Source organism: Cinclus cinclus, chromosome 37 (assembly GCF_963662255.1).
Source record: "Cinclus cinclus chromosome 37, bCinCin1.1, whole genome shotgun sequence".
NCBI lineage: Eukaryota > Metazoa > Chordata > Aves > Passeriformes > Cinclidae > Cinclus > Cinclus cinclus.
Genome location: NC_085082.1, coordinates 906,709 through 924,005, shown reverse-complemented (window position 1 = coordinate 924,005; position 17,297 = coordinate 906,709). Strand labels below are relative to the sequence as shown.

The window sequence follows — 17,297 nt, the reverse complement described above, 5'->3', positions numbered from 1 at the left end:
CGTGCCTCAGTTTCCCTCTCCAGGTGACAAAGGGAGGGGGTCCGTGCCTCAGTTGCCCTCTCCAGGTAATAAAGGGGAGGGGGGTCCGTGCCTCAGTTTCCCTCTCCAGGTAACAAAGGGGGGGTCCGTGCCTCAGTTTCCCTCTCCAGGTGACAAAGGGGGGGTCCGTGCCTCAGTTTCCCTCTCCAGGTGACAAAGGGAGGGGGTCCGTGCCTCAGTTTCCCTCTCCAGGTGACAAAGGGAGGGGGTCCGTGCCTCAGTTTCCCTCTCCAGGTGACAAAGGGGGGGTCCGTGCCTCAGTTTCCCTCCCCTCCTCCCCTCCCGGAGCCTCCCCCTCACGTCACGGGAGGGGGAGGGGCTGCAGGTGTCACCGCGAGCCATCGCGACACGGGGGGGACACGATCGGTGACACCCGCGGGGGGAGCACCCGAAGAGGGGGGGACGCGACCCCCAGAACTCACCCGGGACCCCCCTCCCCCCCCACCCACTAAAACCCTCGGGATTCCCTTGATTCCATTCGGGACCCTCCCCCAGGATCCCCCAAACTTCATCCGGGACCCCCCAAAACCCCCCCAGGACCCCCCAAAATCCCCTCAGCGATGGCTGAGGGGGAAGGAGAGGACGATGTGCAGTTCCTGCGGACGGTGAGTGGAAACTGGGAGCACTGGGAGGGAACTGGGAGGGAACTGGGGGGGCTCAGAGGGACTGGGGGGGACTGGGAGAGTTTGGGTGGAAACTGGGAGCACTGGGAGGGAACTGGGAGGGAAGTGGGGGGGCTCAGAGGGACTGGGGGGGACTGGGAGAGTTTGGGTGGAAACTGGGAGCACTGGGAGGGAACTGGGGGGGCTCAGAGGGACTGGGGGGGACTGGGAGAGTTTGGGTGGAAACTGGGAGCACTGGGAGGGAACTGGGCTGGGATTGGGAGAGTTTGGGTGGAAACTGGGAGGGATTGAGGGGGGAAACTGGGAGAACTGGGGAGGTGGAAGTGGGAAAATTGTGAGGTTATGTGGGTGAAACTGGGGGGAGATACTGGGAGGGGATGTAGTGAGGATCGGGAGGGGAGACTGGGAGAACTGGGAGGGGATACTGGAGGGAAGAACTGGGAGATAATGGGGAGGAACTGGAGAGATTAGGGTGGAAACTGGGAGAACTGGGACGGGATACTGGGGGACAAGGGGTGAGAAGCTGGGAGGAATGAGAGGAGAACTGGGAGAGAAGGACTGGGGATACTGGGAGGGGATACTGGGGGGGGTTGGGGGAACAGAACTGGGAATGCTGGAGGAATTGGGAAGGGAAACTGGGAGATACTGGGAGAGGAAACTGGGAGAACTGGGGGAGCACGACTGGGAGGTACTGGGGAGAGAAACTGGGGGATACTGGGATGAACTGGGAGGAACCCTGGGAAGGGGGGGTCACTCCACCCCTCCCCCCACCTGTCCCGGGCTCCCAAAAAAGTAACACGGGGGGGGGAGGGGGGGAGCAGCTGCTGGGGGGGGAGGGGCGACACCAGATTCCCCCCCCCCCCCAGGGGGGAGGGGAGGGGGAGAGGGGGGGAGGGGCGTCCCAGTTGCTCTGTCCCAGTTTCTCCCAGTTTAGCCTCAAAATGGGACCGGGAGGGAAATTGGGAGGGGGAGGGGGGGGGGGTCAAGGGGTGACCTTGGTTTTAGGGGGGGGGGGTGGGAAATGCTGAGCTCAGCAGATTTTGGGGAGGGGAAACTGAGTCACGGAGCCCATCCCCCCCCCATCATGGTATCCCCGGCCCGCGGGTGGAATCCGCCCCTCCCCCCACCCGAATTTCGGGGGGGACCCGAGTGACAGGAGCAGGTGGGGGAGGGGGGGAGGGAAGGGGGAGCCGAACTCCTTTGGGGGGGGGGGGGGGGGGGGCAGGGACATCCAAGGGGTCCTGACCCCCCCCAAAAATGATTTGGGGTCACCCAAGGGGTCCTGACCCCCCCCCAAAAAATGATTTGGGGTCACCCAAGGGTTCCTGACCCCCCCCAAAAATGATTTGGGGTCACCCAAGGGGTCCTGACCCTCCCTCCAAAAATGATTTGGGGTCACCCAAGGGGTCCTGACCCCCCCCAAAGTGATTTGGGGTCACCCAAGGGGTCCTGACCCCCCCCCCCAAAGTGATTTGGGATCACCCAAGGGGTCCTGACCCCCCCCCCAAAGTGATTTGGGGTCACCCAAGGGGTCCTGACCCCCCCCCAAAGTGATTTGGGATCACCCAAGGGGTCCTGACCCCCCCCAAAGTGATTTGGGGTCACCCAAGGGTACCATGGGGGGGCTCATGGCAGGTTTGGGGTGCTGGGGGGATATTTTGGGGTGCTGAGCCCCCCGTTTTTGCCCCCCCAGGATGACGAGGTGGTCCTGCAGTGCACCACGACGCTGCTGAAGGAGCAGCTCAAGCTCTGCCTGTCGGTCGAGGGTTTTGGGAATCGCCTCTGCTCCCTGGAGCCCACCTCCAACGCACAGGTGAGACCCCCCCCCCCCCCCCCACCCCACCCCCGAATTTGGGGGGACCCCCAAAATACGAGCGAGGGTCTGGAAAGTTGGGGGGGGGACCCCGGATTTGGGGAGTTCTGGGAGGTTTTTGGGAGAGTTGCGACAGCCAGAGATGGGGCTTGAGGAGGATCCTCTGGGTTATGGGGTGGTCCTAAAAGTGAGGGGGGGTCCCCAAAACCTCCGACGCCCCCCCATTGTCCCCCCAGAATGTCCCCCCCGACCTGGCCGTGTGCTGCTTCGTGCTGGAGCAGTCGCTGTCCGTGCGGGCGCTGCAGGAAATGTTGGCCAACAGCTCCGAGATCGGCAGTGAGGTATTTTGGGGGGGAGGTCGGGGGTCACACCCCAAAATTTGGGGGGTTTTGGGGGTCCCAAGGGGTCTGGGGGGTGGGGGGGGGGGCCGCTGGAGGTGGTTTGAGGTTTTTAAAAGGGGGTTTGGGGGGGTTCTGGAGGGTGGATTTGGGTTGGGGGGTTTTAGCACCGTGGGTGTTGCTGGGTGGGGTTTGGGGGGGGTCTTGGTGGGATTTTGGGGATACCTGAGGGGTGTCCTGGGGGGCTGGAGGGGGTTTAGGATCCTGAAGGGGGGGTTGTTTAGGACCCTGCGGAAATCTGAAAAAATTTGGGGTTCCTGAAGGAGTTTTTGGGGTCCCTGAGGGTTTTTTTTTGGGGGGGTCCCTGGTGTTTTTTTGGAGCCCCCCCCGTGACCCCCACCCCTCTTCTCTCCCCCCCGCCCACCCAGGGGGTCGATCTGGATAAGTGGGTAGGTGCCACTGTGGTGCAGTGACCCCTCCTGAACCCCCAAATCCTCACCCCACTGAACCCCCAAATCCTCATCCTCACTTCCATCACCTCCTTCTCCTCCTCCTCTTCATATCCCTCCCCCCAAAAATTTTTTTTGGGGGGGGGGGCTCTGCCCACCCTGCACCCCCCCTGCATGGACTCAGGTGTCCAGGTGTGCTCTTCCCTTCTCCGCCCCATCCCATCCATCCACAGCCGCCCCAAATTCCGCATGGACCCCAAAGTGTGAGGGGGGGGTGGGAGGAGCATGGGGGGACCCCAAAATTGGGGGTGGATCCCAAACTGGAGGATCCCAAAAATGGGGGAGACCCCAAATTGGAGGACCCCAAATTGGGGAACCCCAAATTGGGGGATCTGAAATTGGAGGGAGCCCAAATTGTGGGACCCCAAAAATGGAGGAGTTCTCCAATTGGGGGATCTCAAATTGGAGGGGTCCCAAATTGGGGGGACCCCGAAATCAGGGACCCACACAGGAGGTGACCCTGAAATTTGGGGTCAAAATTTGGGGAGGGAAACCTCAATATGAGGAGGGGTGACTCCCCAAAATGGGAGACCCTCAATATTAAGGGGATCCCAAAACTGGGACCGCCCAAATTTGTGGGGACTTGGATAGGGTGACCCTGAAATTGGGGGTCTCGACTTGGGGGTGACACTGGCACGATGGGGGGACCCTGAAATTGGGGGACCCCAATATCAGAGGAGTCCCCAATATGGGGGGGGGATTCCACCATGAGGGGGACCCCGACACGAGGGGGGGTCCAAGGCACAGTGCACCCCAAGAAAAGGGGGGTGCAATGCACAGGAGACCCCAACACGGGGAGACCCCAAAACTGAGGGGAGACCCCAAAACTGAGGGGGAACCCCAAAACTACGGGGGAACGCGATGCACTAGGGGCTGTGTCTGGCACATGGAGCCCACATAGGATTTTTTATGGGGTCCAAGGTATATTTCTGGGGGTACAGGAGGGCTCAGAGGATTTTGGGGTGCCCTCCTTGACCCCCCCTGTGCCCCCCAAGTCGTCTCAAGGTGGGGGACACCGGACGCTGCTCTACGGCCACGCCATCCTGCTGAGACACTCCCACAGCGGCATGGTGAGTCTGGGGGGGCCACGAGGGGTTTGAGGGGGCCAAGAAGGGTTTGGGGGGGGGGGTCATGAGAGCTTTGGGGGGGCTCCGGGGATCCCCAATATCGGTGTCCCCCCAGTACCTGAGCTGCCTGACCACGTCCCGCTCGGTCACCGACAAACTCGCCTTCGACGTGGGGCTGCAGAGGGACGCAGCAGGTAAGGAAAGGGGGAGCCCTGAGGGTTTTGGGGTTCCCCACTTTGGGGAGGGTGTTGTTTTTGGGGTCCCCTCGAGGTTCTGGGGTGCTGATTTGGGATGTCCCCAAGGCGAGGCGTGCTGGTGGACGATGCACCCGGCGTCCAAGCAGCGCTCGGAGGGAGAGAAGGTTCGGGTGGGAGATGACCTGATCCTGGTCAGCGTGTCCTCGGAGAGATACCTGGTATGAGGGGACACTGGGGACACTGGGGACACTGGGGACACTGGGGGACACTGGGGGACACTGGGGGACACTGGGGGACACTGGGGGACATGAGGGGACATGGGGATCACACCCACCCCTGAGCTGATCCTGGTCAGCGTGTCCTCGGAGAGATACCTGGTATGAGGGGACACTGGGGGACACTGGGGACACTGGGGACACTGGGGGACATTGGGGGACACTGGGGACACTGGGGGACACTGGGGGACATGAGGGGACATGGGGATCACACCCACCCCTGAGCTGATCCTGGTCAGCGTGTCCTCGGAGAGATACCTGGTATGAGGGGACACTGGGGACACTGGGGACACTGGGGACACTGGGGGACACTGGGGGACACTGGGGGACACTGGGGGACATGAGGGGACATGGGGATCACACCCACCCCTGAGCTGATCCTGGTCAGCGTGTCCTCGGAGAGATACCTGGTATGAGGGGACACTGGGGACACTGGGGACACTGGGGGACACTGGGGACACTGGGGACACTGGGGACACTGGGGGACACTGGGGGACACTGGGGACACTGGGGGACACTGGGGGACACTGGGGACACTGGGGACACTGGGGGACACTGGGGACATTGGGGGACACTGGGGACACTGGGGGACACTGGGGGACATGAGGGGACATGGGGATCACACCCACCCCTGAGCTGATCCTGGTCAGCGTGTCCTCGGAGAGATACCTGGTATGAGGGGACACTGGGGACACTGGGGACACTGGGGGACACTGGGGGACACTGGGGACACTGGGGGACACTGGGGGACATTGGGGGACACTGGGGACACTGGGGGACACTGGGGGACATGAGGGGACATGGGGATCACACCCACCCCTGAGCTGATCCTGCATCTCCTCCGAGAGCTACACAGGGGGAACACTGAGGGGTGTTGGGGGTCATCCCGTGTCCCCTCATGCCCTCCCATGTCACACCCGTGTCACACCCGTGTCACACCCGTGTCCCCACGTGTCCCAGCACCTCTCCACAGCCTCGGGGGAGCTCCAGGTCGATGCCTCCTTCATGCAAACCCTGTGGAACATGAACCCCATCTGTTCGGGCTGCGAGGAAGGTGACACCTTGAAGCACCCCAAATTTGGGTGGGGGGGGGGGGGGTCCCTTAGGGTGTCCCCAACACCTTGACCCCTCCCAAAATGTCCCCTCAGGTTTTGTCACCGGCGGCCACGTCATGCGCCTGTTCCACGGCCACATGGACGAGTGTCTGACCCCCACGGTCCCCGAGCAGGGCGAGGAGCGCAGGTGGGGTGTCCCCAAATTTGGGGTGAGGGGGACACATCGGGGTGGGGGGGGGGAGGGGAATCCCCAAATTTCTGACAACCCCTCCCTTGTCACCCCCAGCAGCGTTGTCAACTACGAGGGCGGCGCCGTGTGCACCCACGCCAGGTCCCTGTGGCGCCTGGAGCCCCTGCGCATCAGGTGACATTTGGGGGTGTGAGGGGACACTTGGGGCCACCAACCCCCCCCCGGGATAATGGGGACACTCTGTGGGGTCACCCCGTAGAGCCCAGTGGGGTTTTGGGGTCGCCCTGTCATCGTGTCTTATCCTGGTGTCACCTCATCACATTTCCTCGTGTCCCTTTGTGTCCTCCACCCGTGTCCTCCCATGTCCCCATATCCCCATGACTCATCCCAGTGTCCTGATATCCCCATCCCAGCGTCCCCATACCCCATCCCAGTGCCCCCATACCGCATCCCAGTGTCCCAGACCCCCCTGGTGACACCGGTGTCCCCTCCCTCCCTCAGCTGGAGCGGGAGCCACCTGCGTTGGGGACAGCCCTTCCGCCTGCGCCACGTCACCACGGGCCGGTACCTGGCACTGACCGAGGCCACCGGGCTGGCCATGGTGGAGGCATCAGCGGCCAACACGCGCGTGGCCACCTTCTGCTTCCGGGCCTCCAAGGTGGGAATGGCACCAGGATGTCCCCAGCCTGCTCCTGCTCCCCATCCTGACCTTGTTTGGGTCCCTGTCCCCATCCCTGTTCCCACCTTTGTGTCCCCAACATCCCTGGGATGTCCCCAGGATGTCCCCAGCCTGCTCCTGCTCCCCATCCTGACCTTGTCCCACTCTTCACCCCTGTCCCCACACGGATCCTGGTCCTCATCCTGCTCCTCCTGACCCGTTCTGTGCCCCCCCAAACCCACAGGAGAAGCTGGAGACCACCCCAAAAAGAGACATCGAGGGCATGGGGCCCCCCGAGATCAAGTATGGGGAGTCCCTTTGCTTCCTGCAGCACAGCAACAGCGGCCTCTGGGTCACCTATGCTGCCCCTGACCCCAAAGCTCTGCGCCTGGGGCTGCTCAAGAGGAAGGTGGGCTCGGGGGGGCTCCCCAAAATTACCGGGGGGGGGGGGGGCTCTGAGGGGGGAGTTTGGGGAGTTTGGCGGGCACTAAGATGGGTCTAGGTGGGGTTTGGGGTGTCTTTGGGGGGTGTTTGGAGTTTAGGAGGGCCTTTGGTATCTTTTGGGGTCCTCAAAACCTGCTGGGCTGTCTCTGGGGGTACTTTGGGGGCAAATTCTGAGCATTTCGAGGGCATTTTGGGGACTCTTTAGCAGCACTGTGATGACTCCGGAACATTTTTTCAGGTGCCTTTGAGAGTTTTGGCGTTCCCTGTGAACACGAGGGGGGGGGGGGGGGTGTCTCTAAGGATTTAGGGACCCCCTGTGACCACCCCCTCCCCTCCCCACCTTGTCCCCACCAGGCCATCCTGCACCAGGAGGGGCACATGGACGATGCCCTGACCCTGACCCGCTCCCAGCACCAGGAATCTCAGGCAGCTCGGATGGTCTTCAGCACCACGGGGCTCTACGGGACCTTCATCAGGTTTGGGGGGGACCCTGGGCGGGGGTCACAAAGTCCTGGGGGGAGGGAGGGGTCCTGGAGGTCGTGGGGATGATCTTCAGCTCTACAGAGCCTTCATTTGGTCCGAGGGTCTGAGGGTGGTCAGGGGGATGTCCGCAGCGTCCTGGGCAGATTTGGGGGTACTCTTAGGATGCTCCTGATGCTGTGACCCCCCCTCCCCAGGAGCCTGGACAGCCTCCAGGGTCGCCCCCGGGGGTCGCCACCGCCGACCCTTCCCATCGCCGCTGTCATCCTGAGCCTGCAGGACCTGATCGGTTACTTCGAGCCCCCTCCCCCCGAGCTGCGGCACGAGCAGCGCCAAGGTCGCCTGCGAGCCCTGCGAGCTCGCCAAAGCCTCTTCCAGCAGGAGGTGAGACCCCTCCCCAAATTTTGGAGGGGACAGTGGGGTTATGGGAGGTGTCCCAGAGTGGGGGTGTTGCAGTTTGGGGGTCCCGGGGGGATCTGACAGTGCCCCCAGGCCGCAGGGGATGCTGATACTGGTCCCAGTTTGGAGGTCCTGGGGTGGGTGTCACAGTTAGGGGGTCCCAGGGGAGGGTGTGGGGTCCCAGTTCGGGGGTCTCACAGCCCCTGCTGGCGTTGCAGGGGATGCTGATACTGGTCCCAGTTTGGGGGTTCGGGGGGAGCTCTGGGGTCCCAGTTCGGGGGTCTCACAGCCCCTGCTGGCGTTCAGGGGATGCTGATACTGGTCCCAGTTTGGGGGTTCGGGGGGAGCTCTGGGGTCCCAGTTCGGGGGTCTCACAGCCCCTGCTGGCGTTGCAGGGGATGCTGATACTGGTCCCAGTTTGGGGGTTCGGGGGGAGCTCTGGGGTCCCAGTTCGGGGGTCTCACAGCCCCTGCTGGCGTTGCAGGGGATGCTGATACTGGTCCCAGTTTGGGGGTTCGGGGGGAGCTCTGGGGTCCCAGTTCGGGGGTCTCACAGCCCCTGCTGGCGTTCAGGGGATGCTGATACTGGTCCCAGTTTGGGGGTTCGGGGGGAGCTCTGGGGTCCCAGTTCGGGGGTCTCACAGCCCCTGCTGGCGTTCAGGGGATGCTGATACTGGTCCCAGTTTGGGGGGTCGGGGGGAGCTCTGGGGTCCCAGTTCGGGGGTCTCACAGCCCCTGCTGGCGTTCAGGGGATGCTGACCCTGGTGCTGAGCTGCATTGACCGCCTGAGCGCTTACAGCACCGCGGCGCAGTTCGGGGAGGCCGCGGGGGAGGAGGCGGCGGCCGCCTGGAAGGAGATCGTGAACCTGCTCTATGAGCTGCTGGGTGCGCCCGGGGGGCGGATACGGGGGGCTATGGGGCAGATGTGGGGTGCTACGGGGCAGATGTGGGGGGCTATGGGGCACTTCTGGGGGGCTATGGGGCAGATGTGGGGTGTGCTATGGGGTCGGGGTGTCTGTGGGGTCAGGGCTGTGCTATGGGGAAGGTGTGGGGTGTGCTATGGGGTCAGGGGTGTCTATAGGGCAGGGCTATGGGTCCCTGACCCACCCCCCCGTGCCCCCCAGCCTCGCTGATCCGAGGGAACCGAGCCAACTGTGCCCTGTTCTCCACCAACCTGGACTGGCTGGTCAGCAAACTGGACCGGCTGGAGGCCTCTTCCGGTCAGTGGGGGGGTCCTGCGGGGCTGGGGAGGGGGTGGTCTGTGGGTCTGGGGTCTCACCTGTGCGTCTGGGGCCTCCCCTATGGCTCTGCCCCCTCCTTCAGGTATCCTGGAGGTTCTGTGGGGCTGAGAACCCTCCTGTGGGTCTGGGGTCTCTCCCATGGCTCTGACCCCCCCGCTGTGGGTCTGGGGTCTCCCCTATGACTCTTCCCCCCTCCCTCAGGTATCCTGGAGGTTCTCTACTGCGTCCTGATCGAGAGCCCCGAGGTGCTGAACATCATCCAGGAGAACCACATCAAATCCATCATCTCCCTGCTGGACAAGCACGGCCGCAACCACAAGGTCGGGAGGGGCTTTGTGTGAACCCCAGGTGTGTCCAGGCGTGCCCAGGTGTGCTCAGGGCTGTGTCCTGCCAGGTGCTGGACGTGCTGTGCTCGCTGTGTGTCTGTAACGCCGTGGCCGTGCGCTCCAACCAGAACCTGATCACCGAGAACCTCCTGCCCCGCCGGGACCTCCTGCTGCAGACGGGCATGGTCAACTACGTCACCAGGTCAGGCTTTGGGGGGATTTTGGGGGGTCCTGGGGAGATTCTGGGGTCCTTGGGAGGGATTTGGGGAAGTTTGGAGCCGTTTTCAGCACAGTTTGGGGAGTCCAAGGAGGGCCCTGAGGTCCCAGGGAGGGATTTTGGGGGGTCCTGGAGGGATTTGGGGTCTCACTGTGGGATTTGGGGTGTCATGGGGCTCTCAGGGTGGGATTTGGGGTCTCATTGTGGGATTTGGGGTCTCACTGTGGGATTTGGGGTCTCATGAGGATCTCAGGGTGGGATTTGGGGTCTCATTGTGGGATTTGGGGTCTCATGAGGCTCTCAGGGTGGGATTTGGGGTCTCACTGTGGGATTTGGGGTCTCATGAGGCTCTCAGGGTGGGATTTGAGGCTCTCAGGGTGGGATTTTTGATTCTCAGGGTGGAATTTGAGGCTCTCTGGGTCGCACTTAGGACTCTTGGGGTGCACAATTCGATCTCCCCAAACCTGTACCCCCCCCTCCCCTTTTCCCCTGACCCCCCCCCACCCCCTCCCCGATTTCAGCGTGCGCCCCAACCTGTTCGTGGGCACGGCTCCGGGCTCCACGCAGTTCCGCTGCTGGTACTTCGAGGTGGCGGTGGAGCGAGTGCAGCCCTTCGTGACCCCTGTGCCCACCCACCTGCGGGTGGGCTGGGGCGCGGCCGGCGGCTTCCGGCCCGCTCCGGGCGGGGGTTCGGGCTGGGGGGGCAACGGAGCCGGTGATGACCTCAATTCCTTCGCCTTCGACGGGCTCCACCTGTGGACAGGTGAGGGGGAGGCCCCCCCCCCCCCCCCCCACGAGCTGCGCTGATCTCCCCCCCCCCCATTTTTATTGAGCCCTGAGATCTCCTTTGGTCCCCGCTGTGATACCCCCCGGTCCTGCTGAACCTCCTGAGGTCTCTGGGATCTCCCCTGTGAACCCCCAGATCCCTCTGAGACCCCCAGACCCCTCTGAGACCCCTCTGTCTCGTCTGTGACCCCTTTCCCTGTCCACTGTCCCCTGTCCCCTTTGAGACCCCTGTGACCCCCCCTGTCCCTTCTGAGACCCCCATGTCCTCCCTGAAGCCCCCAGACCCCTCTGAGACCCCTCTCTCCCCTCTGTGACCCCTCCAGACTCCTCTGAGATCCCTGTGACCCCCCCATCCCTTCTGAGACCCCCATGTCCTCTCTGAAACCCCCGGACCCCTCTGAGACCCCTTTCCCTGTCCCTCCTTTTCCTGTGACCCCCCTGTCCCTTCTGAGACCCCTTATGACCCCCCTGTCCTCTCTGTGACCCCCCCCGTGTCCTCTCTGAAACCCCCGGACCCCTCTGAGACCCCTTTCCCTGTCCCCGTGACCCCCCCCGACCCCATTGTGACCCCCCTGTCCCCCACCCCAGGGGGTGTCCCCAAGGCCGTGGCGTCCCCCCAACGCCGGGCTCTGGCCGGGGGGGACGTGGTCAGCTGCTGCCTGGATTTGGGGGTGCCCAGCGCCTCGTTCCGCCTCAACGGGGCCCCCGTGCAGGGGGTCCTCGAGGGCTTCAACCTGGACACCCTCTTCAGCCCCGTGGCCAGTTTCTCTGCAGGGGTTCGGTGAGGGGGGGACACCCCAAAATTGGGGGGGGGGGGGTGGGACACCTAAACGGGGGCTGGGAGGAGCCTGAGACCCCTGGAATGAGGGGTGGGACCCCCAAAGGAGTGGACTGAGTGAGTCTGGGGCAGGTTGGGGTGTGAGACCCCCTAGAAGGGGGCATTGGAAGGGGTGGAGAAAGATGGGGGGCAGGGGGGCTGAGGGGGTCACTTGGGGTGTCCCCTGTGTCCCCCATCCAGGCTGTGGTTCCTCTTGGTGGGGAGGGGGGTTCTATGGGTCTGGGGGGCTTCTACGGGTCCGGGGGTCCCTCTGAGTGTCCCCTGTCCCCCCCAAAGGCTGCGGTTCCTCCTGGGGGGTTTCTCTGGGTCCGGGGGTCCCTCTGAGTGTCCCCTGTCCCCCCCAAAGGCTGCGGTTCCTCCTGGGGGGTTTCTCTGGGTCCGGGGGTCCCTCTGAGTGTCCCCTGTCCCCCCCAAAGGCTGCGGTTCCTCCTGGGGGGTTTCTCTGGGTCCGGGGGTCCCTCTGAGTGTCCCCTGTCCCCCCCAAAGGCTGCGGTTCCTCCTGGGGGGTTTCTCTGGGTCCGGGGGTCCCTCTGAGTGTCCCCTGTCCCCCCCAAAGGCTGCGGTTCCTCCTGGGGGGTTTCTCTGGGTCCGGGGGTCCCTCTGAGTGTCCCCTGTCCCCCCCAAAGGCTGCGGTTCCTCCTGGGGGGCCGTCACGGCGAGTTTCGGTTCGTGCCCCCCCCCGGGTACGCCCCCTGTGCCGAGGCGCTGCTGCCCCGGGAGCGGCTGCGCCTGGAGCCCCTGACCGCGTACCGGGGAACGGCCCCGCCCGGGGCCCGCAGCCTGCTGGGGCCCAGCCGGGCCCTGCCCCACACCGCCTTCACCCCCTGCCCCGTGGATACCTGCCAGGTGTGTCCTGGGGGGACTGCGACAGGGTTTGGGGGGGGACTGGGAGGATAGGGACAGGGTTTGGGGGGATTGGGGGGATTGGGACAGGGTTTGGGGGGATTGGGAGGGGATAGTGACAGGGTTTGGGGGGATTGGGGGGATTGGGACAGGGTTTGGGGGGGATTGGGGGGGGATAGTGACAGGGTTTGGGGGGATTGGGGGGATTGGGACAGGGTTTGGGGGGGATTGGGGGGATTGGGACAGGGTTTGGGGGGGATTGGGAGGGGATAGTGACAGGGTTTGGGGGGATTGGGGGGATTGGGACAGGGTTTGGGGGGATTGGGAGGGGATAGTGACAGGGTTTGGGGGGATTGGGGGGATTGGGACAGGGTTTGGGGGGATTGGGACAGGGTTTTGGGGGCTTTTGGGAGGGGATGGAGGGGTTTTGGAGGGATTAGGAAAGGATTTGAGGGTTTTGAAGGGGATTTTGGGGATTTTTGGGGGTCCAACACCCCCTTTCCCCCTCCCCCAGATTGTGCTGCCCCCACACCTGGAGCGGATCCGGGAGAAGCTGGCAGAGAACATCCACGAGCTCTGGGCCCTGACCCGCATCGAGCAGGGCTGGACCTACGGGCCCGTGAGTCAGGGGACCCCAAAATGTCCCGGGGAACCCCAAAATCCCCACAAACCCACCCTGAGCTCTGAGCCCTTCTGAATTTGGGATCCCAAATCCTGCCCCAGCACCCCCAAATCCCCTATTTGGGGTCCTTTGGAGGGCTCCCAATGTTGAAATACCTTTTTGGGGCTGCCAAAATTTGGGGTTACTCCTATTTGGGACCCTTTTTTTGTGGGATTTTTCTTTTTTTTTGGGTGGGGGGCAGTTCCCCAAGTTTTGGATCCTTTGAGGAGATCCCTGCCTACACTTTGGGGTTGTTTTTGGTGAATCCTTTTGGAAATTCGGGTTGGTGGTTTTTTTGTTGTTGTTGTTCTTTTTTTTTTGGGGGGGGGGGGGGGGTCCCCGGTTTTGGGATTCGGGGAGGGGGTCCCCCATTCCCAGGATGAGTTTTTGGGGTGCCCCCAGGTGCGGGATGACGTGCAGCGCCTGCACCCCTGTTTGCTGAGCTTCCACAGCCTCCCCGAGCCCGAGCGAGGCTACAACCTCCAAATGTCGGGGGAGACCCTCAAGTAAGGGGGGGTTGGGGAATTTGGGGGTCCCCCCGATTTTTGGGGGTGTCCCTGAAATCCCCTGGGAATGGGGCAATGGGAAATTTTGGGGTATCAGCCCCAAAATGGGGCGGGTTTGGGGTTCCCTCTGAGCCTGGGGGTGGTTTTGGGGCTCCTCACCTCAGATTTGGGGGGGGTTTGGGGGTCCCACCACTTTGGGGTGTGTCCCCTAAACATTCTGGGTGGGGGTTTGAGGTGAGTTTGGGGTCCCCCCTCATCCTGAGAGTTGGGGGTGCTGATTTTTGGGGGGCTTTGAAGGGTCAGGAACTTGGGGGGTGCTGATTTTTGGGGGGCTTTGAAGGGTCAGGAACTTGGGGGTGCTGATTTTTGGGGGGATTTGAAGGGTCAGAAATTTGGAGGTGCTGATTTTTGGGGGGCTTTGAAGGGTCAGGAACTTGGGGGGTGCTGATTTTTGGGGGGATTTGAAGGGTCAGGAACTTGGGGGGTGCTGATTTTTGGGGGGCTTTGAAGGGTCAGGAACTTGGGGGTGCTGATTTTTGGGGGGCTTTGAAGGGTCAGGAACTTGGGGGTGCTGATTTTTGGGGTGCCCCCAGGACGCTGCTGGCCCTGGGCTGCCACGTGGGCATGGCGGACGAGAAGGCCGAGGAGAACCTGAAGAAAATCAAACTGCCCAAAACGTGGGTGTGGGGGTCCCCAAAATCCCCCAAAATTTGGGGAGGGGGCGGGGTCTCTGTAGGGGATCCCAGTTTGGGGGTACCAGCCTGGGAGCACCCCAGTCCCAGTTTGGGGTGGGATGTTCCAGTTAGGGTCGGGATTTCCCAGTTTGGGTCGGGATTTCCCAGTTTGGGATGGGATTTCCCAGTTAGGGTCGGGATTTCCCAGTTAGGGTCGGGATTTCCCAGTTTGGAATGGGATTTCCCAGTTTGGAATGGGATTTCCCAGTTAGGGTCGGGATTTCCCAGTTTGGGTCGGGATTTCCCAGTTTGGGTTGGGATTTCCCAGTTAGGGTCGGGATTTCCCAGTTTGGGATGGGATTTCCCAGTTAGGGTCGGGATTTCCCAGTTTGGGATGGGATTTCCCAGTTTGGGTCGGGATTTCCCAGTTAGGGTCGGGATTTCCCAGTTTGGAATGGGATTTCCCAGTTTGGGATGGGATTTCCCAGTTTGGGATGGGATTTCCCAGTTAGGGTCGGGATTTCCCAGTTTGGGTCGGGATTTCCCAGTTTGGGTCGGGATTTCCCAGTTAGGGTCGGGATTTCCCAGTTTGGGTCGGGATTTCCCAGTTTGGAATGGGATTTCCCAGTTTGGGTCGGGATTTCCCAGTTAGGGTCGGGATTTCCCAGTTTGGGTCGGGATGTCCCAGTTTGGGTCAGGATTTCCCAGTTAGGGTCGGGATTTCCCAGTTTGGGATGGGATTTCCCAGTTAGGGTCGGGATTTCCCAGTTTGGGATGGGATTTCCCAGTTTGGGTCGGGATTTCCCAGTTAGGGTCGGGATTTCCCAGTTTGGGTCGGGATGTCCCAGTTTGGGTCAGGATTTCCCAGTTAGGGTCAGGTTATCCCAGTTCGGACACCACCGCTGAAGCTCTGTGGGATCCGTGCCGGGGTCCCCGTGGCTGGGGCAGTTGTGGGGTGTCCCGGGGGTCCCACAGGTGTGTCCCCCCGACCCCGACTCAGGTACACCATGTCCAACGGGTACAAGCCGGCCCCCCTGGACCTGGCCCACGTGCGCCTGACCCCGGCCCAGCTGACCCTGGTGGATCGCCTGGCCGAGAACGGCCACAACGTCTGGGCTCGGGACCGGGTCCAGCAGGGCTGGACCTACAGCACCACCCAGGTGGGGTCACCCTGGGGTCCCCCAGAGCTCCCCAAACCTCAGCAAGGGACCCTCACCTGTCCCAGGGCTCCTCAAACCTCAGCAAGGGACCCTCACCTGTCCCAGCGCTCCCCAAACCTCAACAAGGGACCCTCACCTGTCCCAGCGCTCCCCAAACCTCAACAAGGGACCCTCACCTGTCCCAGCGCTCCCCAAACCTCAACAAGGGACCCTCACCTGTCCCAGAGCTCCCCAGACCTCAACAAGGGACCCTCACCTGTCCCAGAGCTCCCCAGACCTCAGCAAGGGACCCTCACCTGTCCCAGCGCTCCCCAAACCTCAGCAAGGGACCCTCACCTGTCCCAGCGCCCCTCAAACCTCAGCAAGGGACCCTCACCTGTCCCAGCGCTCCCCAAACCTCAACAAGGGACCCTCACCTGTCCCAGCGCTCCCCAAACCTCAACAAGGGACCCTCACCTGTCCCAGAGCTCCCCAGACCTCAGCAAGGGACCCTCACCTGTCCCAGCGCTCCCCAAACCTCAACAAGGGACCCTCACCTGTCCCAGAGCCCCCCAAACCTCAGCAAGGGACCCTCACCTGTCCCAGGGCTCCTCAAACCTCAGCAAGGGACCCTCACCTGTCCCAGCGCTCCCCAAACCTCAACAAGGGACCCTCACCTGTCCCAGCACTCCCCAGACCTCAGCAAGGGACCCTCACCTGTCCCAGCGCTCCCCAGACCTCAGCAAGGGACCCTCACCTGTCCCAGCGCCCCCCAAACCTCAACAAGGGACCCTCACCTGTCCCAGAGCTCCCCAGACCTCAGCAAGGGACCCTCACCTGTCCCAGCGCTCCCCAAACCTCAACCAGGGACCCTCACCTGTCCCAGCGCTCCCCAGACCTCAGCAAGGGACCCTCACCTGTCCCAGAGCTCCCCAGACCTCAGCAAGGGACCCTCACCTGTCCCAGCGCTCCCCAGACCTCAACAAGGGACCCTCACCTGTCCCAGCGCCCCCCAAACCTCAACAAGGGACCCTCACCTGTCCCAGCGCTCCCCAAACCTCAGCAAGGGACCCTCACCTGTCCCAGCGCTCCCCAGACCTCAACAAGGGACCCTCACCTGTCCCAGCGCCCCCCAAACCTCAACAAGGGACCCTCACCTGTCCCAGGGCTCCTCAAACCTCAGCAAGGGACCCTCACCTGTCCCAGAGCTCCCCAGACCTCAGCAAGGGACCCTCACCTGTCCCAGGGCCCCCCAAACCTCAACAAGGGACCCTCACCTGTCCCAGGGCTCCTCAAACCTCAGCAAGGGACCCTCACCTGTCCCAGAGCTCCCCAAACCTCAACAAGGGACCCTCACCTGTCCCAGAGCTCCCCAAACCTCAGCAAGGGACCCTCACCTGTCCCAGCGCCCCCCAAACCCTGACACGGACACCCAAAAATCTTCCTTTGACCCTTTGTGACCCCATTTGGGGGTGTCCCCATTTGGAGGTGCCCCCATGTCCCCATTTGGGGTGCCCCCACGCCCCTGACCCCGCTGTCCCCGTGTCCCCAGGACATCAAGAACAAGAGGAACCCTCGGCTGGTCCCCTACAACCTCCTGGACGAGGGGACAAAAGCCACCAACCGTGAGAGTCTGTGCCAGGCCGTGAGGACCCTGCTGGGCTACGGCTACAACATCGAGCCCCCCGACCAGGAGAGCCGTGAGTGGGGGGCTGCGGGGGCACGGGGACAAATGGGGGCATTTGGGGGGACATTCGGGAGGTTTGGGAGAGAGTCTGGGGACATTTGGGATCTTCTGGGGACATTCCGGTTTGGAGGGCCCCCGAGCAAGACACGTGCGAGTGGGGGGCACGGGGACACCTTGGGGGCACTTCGGGGACATTTGGGAGGCTTTGGGGACGTTTTGGGAGGGTTTGGAGGGGGTGTTGGGGGGGGTCTCAGGGTGCCGTTTTTGGGGTTCTACACCCTGTTTTTGGGGCG

General features: G+C 62.9%; 1 protein-coding gene across 1 annotated transcript in view; it reads left to right on the top strand.

Annotated features, from left to right (window-relative positions):
* Positions 1-599: 599 nt before the first annotated feature.
* The window catches only part of RYR1 (ryanodine receptor 1), a 63,538-nt gene continuing 46,840 nt past the window's right edge, over positions 600-17,297 (top strand). Inside the window, 25 exon segments of the mRNA XM_062512453.1 lie at positions 600-644; positions 2,356-2,475; positions 2,712-2,816; positions 4,318-4,392; positions 4,505-4,583; positions 4,692-4,804; positions 5,822-5,915; positions 6,010-6,103; positions 6,206-6,280; positions 6,608-6,764; positions 7,009-7,173; positions 7,563-7,684; positions 7,886-8,072; positions 8,836-8,971; positions 9,211-9,306; positions 9,529-9,647; positions 9,722-9,855; positions 10,392-10,633; positions 11,245-11,437; positions 12,121-12,340; positions 12,852-12,956; positions 13,401-13,504; positions 14,098-14,181; positions 15,179-15,338; positions 16,870-17,017. Of these exon segments, the coding sequence (XP_062368437.1) occupies positions 600-644; positions 2,356-2,475; positions 2,712-2,816; positions 4,318-4,392; positions 4,505-4,583; positions 4,692-4,804; positions 5,822-5,915; positions 6,010-6,103; positions 6,206-6,280; positions 6,608-6,764; positions 7,009-7,173; positions 7,563-7,684; positions 7,886-8,072; positions 8,836-8,971; positions 9,211-9,306; positions 9,529-9,647; positions 9,722-9,855; positions 10,392-10,633; positions 11,245-11,437; positions 12,121-12,340; positions 12,852-12,956; positions 13,401-13,504; positions 14,098-14,181; positions 15,179-15,338; positions 16,870-17,017 (3,172 nt within the window).